The 12,938-nt window shown below is 36.4% G+C and overlaps 1 protein-coding gene across 9 annotated transcripts in view; it reads right to left on the minus strand.

Annotated features, from left to right (window-relative positions):
• AOPEP (aminopeptidase O (putative)) overlaps nt 1–12,938 on the minus strand; it is a 198,357-nt gene that overhangs the window by 83,818 nt on the left and 101,601 nt on the right. For all 9 annotated transcript variants that reach the window (XR_012635630.1, XR_012635631.1, XR_012635632.1 and 6 more), the window contains exon 12: nt 9,564–9,624. Coding sequence is in view for 6 of the 9 variants with exons in the window: in XM_074932976.1 (XP_074789077.1) it covers nt 9,564–9,624 (61 nt within the window). In the remaining 3 variants the exon portion in view is untranslated. The remainder of the gene's footprint in view (nt 1–9,563; nt 9,625–12,938) is intronic.

Consider the following 12,938-nt stretch of genomic DNA (forward strand, 5'->3'; position numbering starts at 1 on the left):
TATTTCATGATCAGATTCATAATCTGATAAAATATCTCTGACCACATGACCACATCTCTAAAAAATATGCTTATTACTTATTACTAAGTAATAATATGTAATATATAATTATATATAATTTATGTATCATATTGCATTATGTTATCTATATTGTAATTTTATTATTAATGTTTTAAAATAACATTTTTAGAGTATGCTAACATGCTTTTTTTTTTTCTCTCCTCATTTCACCAGGAGCTCTCACTACTATATGGATGCCTCTCTGAAGCAACTGGAAAGTAGATTATTGTTTTTATGTTTAGGCTTTTCTCTTGAGAAGTATTCCCATGCACTGCAAATTTTCAACACAGACCACACTGCAAATTACAGTACCTTCCTCTATAATTATCAAGATATTTAAAAGATACAACACTTTTTAATACAATCATGCATGGAAATAAGACCTCAGATTTCAGGTTGGCCCTGCACTCTGTCAATTTAAAAGTAATTTGAATCCAGACATTTTGAACCCAGAGGACAATGACTAGGGCTCTGGTTTCTTTGAAATAAGAGAATCCTCTATAAAATTCACTTTGGCTCCACCCAACACCAAGATCTTGGTACACAATGGATAGTCACTGGCTGCCCAAACTACAGAGGGCTTTGAAAACCCTTTGTTGTGGGTTTTTTGTTGCACTGTTTTTTTCAAATTACAGAGAAAAACCAAGAAAACCATGTCTGAACATGGATCCTGGACAGTCCTGCAGTACTGTGACAAGCATCCTTTTCCAGTGCAAAGAGACTCAAAGAAAGTGAGTCAGGTTTCATTTCTTGTTGAAGAAATCAAATACATCTTTCAGAGATACTGACCACTGAGTCTTACTGATCCTTGAAGCAATCAAAAATCTGTCCAACAGCTCTAATAAAGAAGTATATTCAAGGCAAAAATCCATTAGCCCTCTGGCCATGAAATACTGTTAGCCCACATGCTAAGGATAATAACCATAAGCTGAATCACAACCTTTACTGCTCATTTTTGTATTGACCAATAGCTTTGTCAGCCAATAGACTTTTCAAACCTATCTTTCTCCAGACACCTTCATTTTGGTATTGAAATTTCACTGTAGGCTTAGAAGGGAGTACGCAGAATAGTTGAAGCATCCTGGAAAAACATTCCATTCTGAATGAGTTTTAGAAGAATCACTTACTTCCTCCACAATTAAACAGAAGGTGATCATCATCTTTATCTTCTGTCTGGCTATGAAGCACTGCTAAATTAAAAGGGAATGACTGAAGGCAAGATAAACTGGGAAAGATTTTGACATTGCTCCTATCAACTTTTGTGAAAGAGAATTGATAGAGATGGAAGGAAGACCATTACACAAACGTTGTTACCATCTGTTCTCTAGAAGTACTTCAGCAGGTCAGTGTTTCTGCAGAATGTGTGAAAAAACTGTTGGGCTCAAAAGCAAGAGCTTCCATCGCCAACTCTAGCCAGCTTGGAAAACAATGACAGGATCTAAATGCTCGGGATCACTTTGAGTTTCTGACTGGACCACTGCATGAATCAGCAGGTCACAGTTTCTTGGGTCAGCATTACAGAGGGCTACATGGACTTCAGCTACATGGTATCTGTTTATACACATGCATGAACTACATCTTCCCAACATATTCATTCCTTCCAATGAGAAAGATGTCTTTCTAAAAGCCTAGAAAATGGAAATTTTCCAGGAAGTAAAATGTGTGTTTCTTTTACAAACCCTAGACCACTGGCGAGGGAAGGTGACAACTTGTTCCCGTCACATAACATTTTTTTGTCAGCTTCATACCCAACTATCTATCCTCCTGCACTAAAAAGACTTTATTTCCTAAAGAAGCATTTGATTTCTCATTATTGGATATCCTGTGTCCAATGCACTGAAAATACTTATAAGGGACTCCAAACTGGAGAGATTTCAGCCATTTTCAAGGCTCCTCTCTCCCAGTTAATATAGAAAAGCTTTTCTTGCAAGGTAGCACAAAAAATATTTTAAACATTTACGGGTTGTTTCCACTGGGTAAAGAAAACAATGGACAGGCTAAAAATTAATTGATTGCTAAATTCTGTGCTTTTCTTTGGATGTTTTTACAAATTAAAATCAATATTTATTGCTATGCAAGCCCAGCTGTGGCCTGATTAGGTAAGTCTCAATTCAACATTTTTGTGTGAAAGAGGACCTGTCCTCCCTCTCTCTGCTATGTTTCAACCCCTGCACATGTAGGTGGGCGACTGGGAGCTTGGGAATGTGTACTTGATCCAGTATTGGTTAGCCAGGCAGCAAACTGTTATTGTTCTTTAGATACCAAACATAACTCCTTTCTAGTAGGGATAAGCTCAGTCATTCTGCACATAACACAGCTTTTATGTTCAGCGATGCAATTAATAGGAAAAGGGAATGAGAATAACTGCTTGAGACTTATTAAACTTAAAAGACATTCTGATGAACAAACGTGTGGAATCCAGTCCACAATTATTTCAGAAGTGGAACATTTTTTCAAATGCACTTCAACTTCTTGAACAAGCTATTACTTGTGCAGCTTTACTATACTACTACTGTACCTCTGAGCTAGATATGTACAATACTGAGAGGTAGCCTGAAGAAAAACAGAAAATAATTTGTGAAAATCTAGCTTTTGACTGGAGAGACAAGCCGATGTTTTACCAGGTCTTAAACTAAATCCAGTGAAGTATCCTCCTCAGCCTTTATGCAGACTCACAGTCCCAGCTGAAAATCTCAAAAAGCATTTTTTTCTCAATTATTCGGTTACTGGCTAAATTAAGACTCCTAAAACTCTGTTTTAAACTTCACTTTCAGAGATTAGAACACAGGCACTGAAATGTTATGGCCATTATTTCAAATCTCGCATTTAAAAATTAACATATACATTCAACTTAGACGCCAAGTTACTCAGAGCTACGTGGCTGTCTAACCTGAGGCAACATGTTTTCCAATTTTAGAATGTGATCACACAATAATTCGTAACAATGCTATTCTGATCTTGAATGTCTGTGTTTTTCTCCTAAAATCAGCAATCACATGCAATGTGAAAGAAATTTACCCCAAACTCTTCAAAACTATAATGATACTCTAAACCATGCCTGAACTTGAAAAGCTCTGAAATAAATACGGGTCCTTACTGACATTTAAAGATGTATCATTTTATATAAGCAATTTTCTTGAATTTTTGCACTATTCAACAAACAAAAATAATACTGTTGTGTCTTGCTTAGCAGTATCTTAAGTACAATTTATAGGAATGGCTAAACAGGAATGCCTAAAACAAAGCCATTTTATGCCAATAACCTTCTTTAGATCAATACAGGATCTATTTAAATAATAACAGACCTTACAGCTTATTTGATAGTTTGCTACAAACAAAATATTAAATTCTCTGTACAATATGGTCTATCTAGAAAGACTTTCAGATGGATAGTCTTTTTCTAAAACATCTTTCAAAGAGTTATCAGAGAGAAAGTCTGTGCAATCTGTCTCGACTTGTTTCTTGTCACGATTAATTTGACATTTATGCACACTACAGTGTACACACTACACATTGCTTGATTACGTTTTTATATTTTCCAAAATCCCATCTTCTCTTCTAAGGAAATGGGAATGCAATGTTGACAAGTATAGCTGCTAATTTCAGAAAAAAGACAGCACTAATGATTTGTATTCAAAAACTGTTTTCTTATTGTGATTTGTTACCATTAAAGAAGACTTTAATCAATTTATATTGTTGACCTATGCTCATTTAAATTTGAGGACGTCGGAAAGATCTTTTCATCTTCTAATTTGTATGCTTGCTAATATAAAAACAATACAATTTTTCTTGAGAAGTGTCTGTTCTTCAAAGTACGCTTTCCATGTACAAGTACTTAAAGTAACAGTTACACTTTCTTCAGATTATTTCTCAAATATCAACTCATTAGAATTCAACTATCAAATCAGTTGTATTCTCTGCACTGATGTTAAAATACACACAAAAGTCTCCATGTTCAAATAAAAAAAAAATCAAAGGATAAGTAGAAAACTTCAGTATTTACACAGCAGCATGTTATTCTTGTGACTAATACTTAATACCAACTTTGAAATAAACCGAACAGAGTCACTGTTAAACTTTATTAAATAAGGAAGAAAATTATACCTTTTCATAGCCCCTTCCCTATTTCTTCCCCAAATCACAAACTTGAATGAGATTTTCCTACTCAACAGGTCATTCTCAATGCCAATGCCTACAAATTTACTATATCTCAACAAACAATAAGGATTTAGCTGTTTACTGTCTCCATGTTGTCATTCACCAATATGCATTTATTACGTACATCCAGACAGAAAAATTGTAAGATAAGGCATGACTAACAATGATAAGAAATATCAAGTGTTAATAAACCTAAGCCTTAAGTTACACTGTGATTCAGTAAGAGTGATTTTTCTGCTGGAAAAGTTTTCTAGTACTCTCTCTAAAACTTGGGTGAACAACTGCTAAAGGTAATCCAGAAGATTAGTAAGAGCATTCTTTTAAAAAATGTTTGAATGTGGTTGGTTAGTAATTGACTATACTCTGACCACTACTCTGTGACACATTCTCTTGTAGAGCTATCTGCATTTTTGTCTTAGTCAAAGCAAAGAGGAAATCTAGAATGCTTGTAACTGGGGCAAAAGCCAGAAACCTTATTAACAACAAACTGCTTTATCATAAATCATATTAAGTACATGATCTGCTGCTGTAACATCCTCCTAAAATTTAAGAAACCACAGAAATGTTACTTGCATTGATTTAGAACCCTTTACAAATTGTATTTCAGTTCAAAGTTTTTAATAGTTTTGCTACAAGTTTCCTTTCCAATCCATTTCTCCTTCAAGTAGGACAGTCCAAAACCCAGAAATACTATGAATAAGTGAATATTCACCCCTGGAATTTCTTTTTGACTGTGTACTTCCAGAAATGTAGATGATTTACAAATAACATCAGTAGGTGGAGCTTAAAATACTGCTTTACTACAGTAACAAAAAGCAGTGAGAGGAATAAATATGAATCCTTTTTAAATGGCAAAATTCTTAGTACTGTAACATGAAGCTGTATTCCAATGTTCATTCAGAATTAGAAAGCATGGATTAATATTCTCACAATATACACTATGAGTTGTACATACTCTGAAATATATCTTGGCAGTACCTACTTTAACAGGAAATACTGCTTAAGGTAGAACTGTAGATAAGAATGAAGATTTAACAGGATGTTAAACTAGCAAAAGGGACTAGGAGAAGGATACAGCAGCGCTACCACCTTGTGCAATTTTTTCGTAATTTTGATGGGATGTTTGGTGTGTTTATCCTAGTGCTTGCAGCTGTGTGATCACATATGACTTGTAGATTACACTATAGGATATGTTGGAAACTAAACACGATAAAGGAGCAGGCCAACTACTTTTTTTTTTTCCCTTTTTTTCCTCTCTCCCCCCTCCTTTTTTTTTTTAACTGAAGAATGAATCTGCAGAAGATCATTTTCATAACACAAGGTACCAAATGAAATTCACACCCAAGGAACACTGAAGACAGACAGTTTACCAGTAAATAATAGTATGCTATGAAACTGCAGTTTCAGAAGCAAAAGAAAAGGTGGTGAAACTGAAATGAGTTAAAAAATTACATGCAGGAGTTCATGAGATGCAGAGACAACCTAATGTTGGTCTACTTCTCAATTAAACAGTGTACAACAGAGTTCAAAATGGGGAAAGATTTTAAGCATATTTTTAAAAGCTTAATTTTCTAAAGTAGAATAAGAAATTCAGGTAAGAGTGACTGGGCAATATATCACAAAGATAAGTGTGTGCAGAACTGAGAAAATCTTCCTCAAGAAGCATATGGTCTTCTAGTCTTAAACACTAATTGAACATTACACAGACTGAAAGACACAACAGAAACTGTAATTTAAGAGAACAAATCAGCAGCAGCAGGGATGAAGTGGATTTAAGTGGTTTCACAGGTGTTTTCCAGCTCTAAATGCCATTTTGTTCTGATTCTACTCCTTGCCAGCTTAACTCATTGACTAAAGTTAGTGGTGTTAAGTCATTACTACTTGCACATGCTGAAAAATTGTTATAATCCCCTAGTGAGTCACTTCTGAAACAGAAGGACATGGTGAAGGTTGCTTGATTTGATAAAAGGCATTTTCAACAACACAATATGCTTCACTTTATTCAACACCACCATGGTGTGTTCCGAGAAAAATATTCTCATGAAAGCTTTTATTTAAGAAATGCTTGCTTTTCATCTCTTATGCTCCTTATTTTGTGTGTGAGAAAGCCTTCCTGCACAGCAAGCCTGAAGACAACCACTGCGCTATGGCACTCTTCCATGTAAGGAAGAATTGGCCTGTCATTACCACACACCCTTTTTTATAACATTAACTTTAATGCTTTGGAAAATACCAAGTTTGGAAATGTAACTTGGCACACAGAATGATTTTTTCATAGCAACAGGCCAAATTCTGGTTTTATTTATCAGTATTACAACTCCCTTACGTTGTTATTCTTTATTACTGCTGTTACACGCACATGCCCAGAAACTAGCCCAATATTTAGAACAGACCAAATTACTTTTCCAAGAGTGAAATGGTAACAGAAATTGACAAACGTTAAAGCTTCAGTAGTTATAAGTTGCAAGTATAAAGTGGTATATATATATATGTGATTCCCTGGACAGAGTTGGAATGGCAAATGTAACAAAGCACAGGTAAAGGAATATAGGATCTTCAGTTAGACAGTTGCCATGACATATAACTGTGAAAAATACAAAATGCTAATTCCTCTATGGGAAAGAAGATGGTAAGTAACACTTCAGTAGTCTGGGGAGTGGAAAGTATTTACCCTCATCCATCTTTTGCACAAGTACCCTTTCAGTGTCCTTTAGCAAGACACTGTTGTGAAGACAGTGAACTCTGTTTTTAAGTGACCATGTTGCTATCAAATTTTAGAGAGTATCAGTTGTGTATAGGTGATAGATTTGGATATAACCATGGAAGAAAATTCTTAAAAACACTATGGTAGCTAATGCTGTAAATGAACCACAAGTGGTGAATTTTCTTTGTAGTCAATGGGTGACATGAATTTCCTTAGCAAAACCCACCAAAACACAGAAATAAAAAATGCCACAGAAACAACCACAGCCACTCTAAAATATAAAAATTCTCATATGGGAGAGATATAAAGGAACCATGTTCTGACTTGATTTCCATAATGGACAGCACAATGCATATTTCCCAACCCCATTACAGAGGATCACCTCTTCAGTAATGAAGTTTCCTCTCCAAATGCAGTGCAGTCTTAGATAATTTTTGTACATTTAAAAAGTTTAAATTCTTAATCAAGTAATTTCTCATAGGTGTCTACTAAACCACTAAGAAATACATTCTGTCCCTCTAAGAACAGGTATGCCAGATTAAGAATGACTTTAACTATCATACTACAGAACTCTGCAGTACAGTCAGCAAAATAAGGGTGATAAGCAAAAAGTTGCTGAATCCTGTGTAGGGTGCAGGATGCTGCTTCTCTGCCTTTGGGAAATCTTTGGAGCAGAGATTCACCAGCTGCTTTTCAGTTGTGTCAGTACTCAGGAAAGATAGTCACCTGCAATGGATGCTCTGTACCTCATACTGCTTGCACTGCTTGACTGTCTGACTCAGCCATAAGACTTTGCCCAAAGGAGCCAGAAGAAACCTTCCTCTATGCACACCCTAGTCCACTCACCTGGCAACCCATGAGAGAGAATAAGTCAGTTCTGTGGCATTCCTGGGCTGCTGTTTATGGTGCAGGTAGATGACCTGCATGTAAGAAGGTGGTCTGTGTGCCTTCAAATAGATTCATCATATTTAGAATGTCTAAATACTTTTTAAGGAGGTTTCAATATCAGCTCTTCTATGGCACGTGAATAGATTTATATTTCTGTAGTCACTAAATACAGTCATATTTATTGATACTAATGTATTGAGAGCTACTAAGTAACATCTACAGTCTTGATTTCAGGAATAAGGGCTCCCCAAATGATTTAATAAAGCACAAAGGAAACCAGGTTTCCTATTCACTGAATGACAACTCCTCCAGTGCTTTCAATAAAGTGGAAACTAGTTCCCATGAGAGCCTGAGAAGTGCTGAAGGCAACAAGGGTAAATCATCAAAAAGGTTACTGAGGGATGAGAGAGAGGGAAGAGGTCAGCATGCTGATGTTCTGTGCTGGGTTTGTTTGGCAGGGGTTTTTGGTAGTGGGGGAAGGAGCAACAACAGCAGCCCTGGTGAGAAGCTTCTCAAAGCTCCCCCAGCTCCAAGTCAGACCCACCTCTGGCCAAAGCTGAGTCAATTAGCAACAGTGGTTTTGGACCAAAACAAATAATCAGAGCCTTCACACAGCACAGACACAACTAAGCATTTTCAGTTCACAAAATTTAAAAGATTAATATTAAAAGCTTTTAGTATTTAACAACAGAAAATAGTGCTCAGTCTCAACTGCAATAGAGAACACCACTGAAATATGTTACCCATGCAGCAGATTCATGAGCAAGTCACAGTATTCACAAAATATCAAAGTACAGATAATTTAACATTTAGTTACTGCTTTCAGTATGGCTTTCAAGTAATTAATATACTGATAGATGTGAACAATGCTCCTTACATTTAGTAGAGTCCACAACTATACTGTAAAGCATACTTCCATGTGACTACAGTATTAAACAACAGGATAACTTTTGTAAGATTTGCCCTTTGGCAGGTTTGTTGAGATGACAATAGAAGCAAAAACTTGCAACTGTTAAAAGCTAAACACGTATGAAGATGTGGAAAGCAGTCATCATCAAAACTGTTTATTTAAAACCATACCTGTTATAAGTTCAGGTAATGTGATGGTTTGACCTTGGCTAAATGCCAGGTACCCACCAAGTCGCTCTATCACTTCCTCCCCTTTCCCCTTGTTTTCTCAACAGGGCAAAGAGGGGGAAGAAAATAAGATAGACCAACCCTTGTGGGTAAAACAAAAGCAGTTTTAATATAAGCAAAGTGAAGCAAAGGTCCACACATGGAAGCAAAAGAAAACAGATTTATTCTCTCCTTCCCATGAAGAGGCGGTGTTGGGCCTTCTCAGGAGCAGGGCTCTGATACACGTAGTGATTGCCATGGAGGACCAAGGGTGACACCACCCCCTTCCTCCTTTCTCCCAGCTTTATACTGAGCAGACATCACATGGTCTGGTATATCCCTTTGGTCGGTTCAGGTCAGCTGTCCTGGCTGTGTCCCCTCCCAAGATCTTGCCCACCCCGTCCCACTGGGGAAAATATCAGAAGGAGCCTTGGTGCTGTGTAAGCACTGTTCAGCAGCAGCCACAACACCAGGGTGCTACCAACACCCTGACAGCTCCAGCATAAAACACAGCACCGTGAGGGCTGCTGTAGGGGAAAACCAATTCCAGCTCAGCCAGACCCAGTACAGGTAATGATTTAAATAAGATGTAATGAGAAATACAAGACTCCAGAAATAACTCGTATTTTGTATTTACCTTTGGTATTCCGGAAGTGTCAAGCCAATTCTGGAAGATACTTTCTACAGTTAACCCAGACCTTAACAAAAAAAAAAAAATAAATTAAAAGACACACACAGACATATCAACTTTTCCACATGAAAATTAACCCTTTAGAAGCTGAGAAAAACCCTGAATTCTAAGTAGTGGTTGTACCACAGTGGTGCTACATTCTTGGTTTTTTAATGTATATCATCATCAGAGGGTGATATAAGTAAATTAAAGACAGCTCAGATTTTGTGAGCTTAAAACTCAAATGATAAATTCAGTGCTTATGAGGATGGACAGAGAGTGTAAGACGGTAAACTGCATTTATGAAGCATGTAAAGTATGAACAGGTACCCTGCTTCTTGTTGAGTGGATTTTTGTTTCTTTTACAGAAAAAAATAATCACAGGCAAGTAAATTTAGCTGCAGACATTCAAAATCAGTATTTTGTTACAGAAGCAGCCTAAAAGTAAAGATAAAATACTAAAGAAAATGAAATTAAATACAAACTGCCTTAAACTTTCGGGTTTTAAAAAGCACTGATAGATATTAATCCTCAAAGTTATCAAGTATCTAACACATTTAGTTTCATCTTTTCTCCAGTTTCTTTATATCCTGATAACATTCACAGTGAAGTCATAGAATAGTCTGAAGCTCCAAAAAAAGGAAATAGTTTGTCATGATCAAGCTGTGTGAGACTAAAATAACCACATGCATAAGTATTTGCAAATTCAGAAATTCTATTTCCCCTTCTACTTCTCTAACTTCTGTTGCATTAATTTCAACTCTGGTTGTAGACTTCCCAACTTGCAGGGAAGCCAAGTTAAATTAAAAAAAATTTTTTTACAAATTGCATTGTCCATGCACTATACCAGTACTGAAAAAAGGAATTTGAGTAAGGCCTCTAAATATTCTGAGAAGCAGATGTGCATAGTCCTGTGCGTGGTAATGCCTTGGCAAGACTTGTTCTAATACTTGCAGCTACCTTCACATATGTAATGTAGACCCATAACCAACAAAGCATTCATAAAAAAACCAGCCATTTAAAAGCTCTGAAACAGGAAGGCAAGCAACCCAATACTATTTTAATTTGAATTACATGACAAAGAAGTTGGGGGTTTTTTTCCACCAATATCTGACATGACTGTGCTCAAAATTCTGACCCTAAAGGTGGTTTATTTATGGACTGTATCAGTGACTAAGAAGGACTTCTGCTGAATAAGTGAATCAATCATTTTTACTGAATGATTTTTAAACACCTTTATGTATTAACTGTTGCTATGCCAATGGCAGAATGATCAATCACTGTCATGCCTGACATGCAAATTGGAAAACTAAGGCTTAGAGAGCTTATGGAGTCTCAAAAGCAGTCAAGCAATATGTTAGTGGATGACTCTTGAACACGCTCATAGAGGAAAAATTTTGCTGTGTTTACTGTTTATAGTTATGACCTTTTTTAACTTGGCTAGTTTTGTTTGGAATTATCTGTGTTAAATTACTGATATTATCAGGTGTAACAACAGCACTTCTCAGATATGACTTATAGTCTGAGTTAGATATTCTTATCCTTGTTGAATCCAAGATGAAAAATTTACCCTCCATCTCCAAGCAGAACTATGTGTTAGCATTCCTTTGAGGTAGAATTAACAGCTACAACCTCTACTCTACACAACTGTGGTGGGAGATCTGCTATCCCTATTCACACTGAGCAGTATTCTGAAGGAGGTTCATTAAAATGAGCAGGTCTACCTAAAAGAATAAAATTCTGCCAATGTGAATTAGGGGTGGGAGAATCTGATCAAAATGGAGAGTCAGCTGGCTTCTTATTGAGTAATTGTTCAACAGTATATGCAAAAATAGGCAATCTGGTTTTATATGCTTGTCCAATTTACCATAACAAAATCTTGTCTTACAAATACTGCCCTATGTCATTCAGCTACTAAAATATGCTTGCATACATGGGCTACAGCATCATAATGAAAATCACAAGTGACAGATTAAAGGAAAATAACATATTATAATGACAATAAAGCCATATATACATGCTTTCAATTTCTATTAATAGTTTTCTTCAGGTTTTGATCAATCATCTTAAAGTGCAGGCCAAAGAGGCTTAATTTTCAAGTAATTTAGGTCCAAACTTTACTTCAGCTATGTCTTTCCAAGTAAGAGATGACATATCAGCCTGGCTAAGGTGACTTTAAAAGACCCAGAAGGGAGAATAATTCCCATGGAGACAAAGAAATCTTCCCAATCACTAAATCTGAAATGTCAAACTATCTCTTGTAACATTAGGAGACTGTAGACTGTCACAGATGAACAAAAATTTCCCTCAGATCATGGGTTCAAATAATTGCAGCAGTGAAGCAGAAGCATTTCTACATGGCCAGGATTCTGAATTTTCAGGAAATTATCATTCTGCATGTCTGATCACAATGAAAATCAATTTTCTGCATATAACTGAACATATACACCATTGGTAGTGTTCAACATTCACATTTATCACAGTAATTTCTTAACATCCAGATTTGGTCAGGTTTTAGTAGTACCCTGTTATTTGTGCAAAATTATTAAATTCAGAGCGTTTGACTGCTATATCCTTCAGGCTATAATTACCTTCACCTTACCACAGTGCTCTAAAAATTCGTGTCTAGTCTAAGTTAGTTAGCTGAGGCCCTTCCATGGGGAATGGAGAGAAAGAGAAGTATTTCAGTCGGTCAATTCACCTTCCTTGGGATAAGATGTTTTTTCTTATTTCTGTCTGGTTACTATAGAGAGCACATACACAACTAACTTAAAACTGGGCACCCACACTTTATATAATCAAAAGTAGATCAGGTGGATCATACCATTTATTCTGTCTCAAGCAGCATAATCAGAATAACAATTTTTAATTTGTTATTGCATGAATCAAAACATCGTAAGTGTTCCAATGCTGAAACAGAGCTAGCAGCTAAGGAAAAATACTCTTATCTGTCTGATCTAGGAATAAGAAACACAGCTTCACGATGCCAGTTTGTCCTTTTTTCCCCTCTAAAGTGTGAGATTTCCTCAGAAATAAAAAAGCTATGCAAAGTAATCTATGCTACATTTGCTATGTAGCGCCTTTAATATACCCTCTATTGCTTTTTAAGCCAACAACAGCTCAAATCAAAACTCTGTCTTTGAAATGAGCTTCTGACACTGAGAGGGGTTGCGCTGTTCTAACACCCCACTAATCCAGGCAGAACCACCACTAATAAATTGCTCAGCCTCTCCTGAAACTTTGACATTTTTCTCAAGGGCAAAGACAACAATGCTACAGTTTCTCTGCCTGCAGCACCCTCAGTTTCTGCTAAACACCTGTCACATGACCATAGGCAGTCTT

This window comes from Athene noctua, chromosome Z, assembly GCF_965140245.1.
Source record: "Athene noctua chromosome Z, bAthNoc1.hap1.1, whole genome shotgun sequence".
NCBI classification, from domain to species: Eukaryota; Metazoa; Chordata; class Aves; order Strigiformes; family Strigidae; genus Athene; species Athene noctua.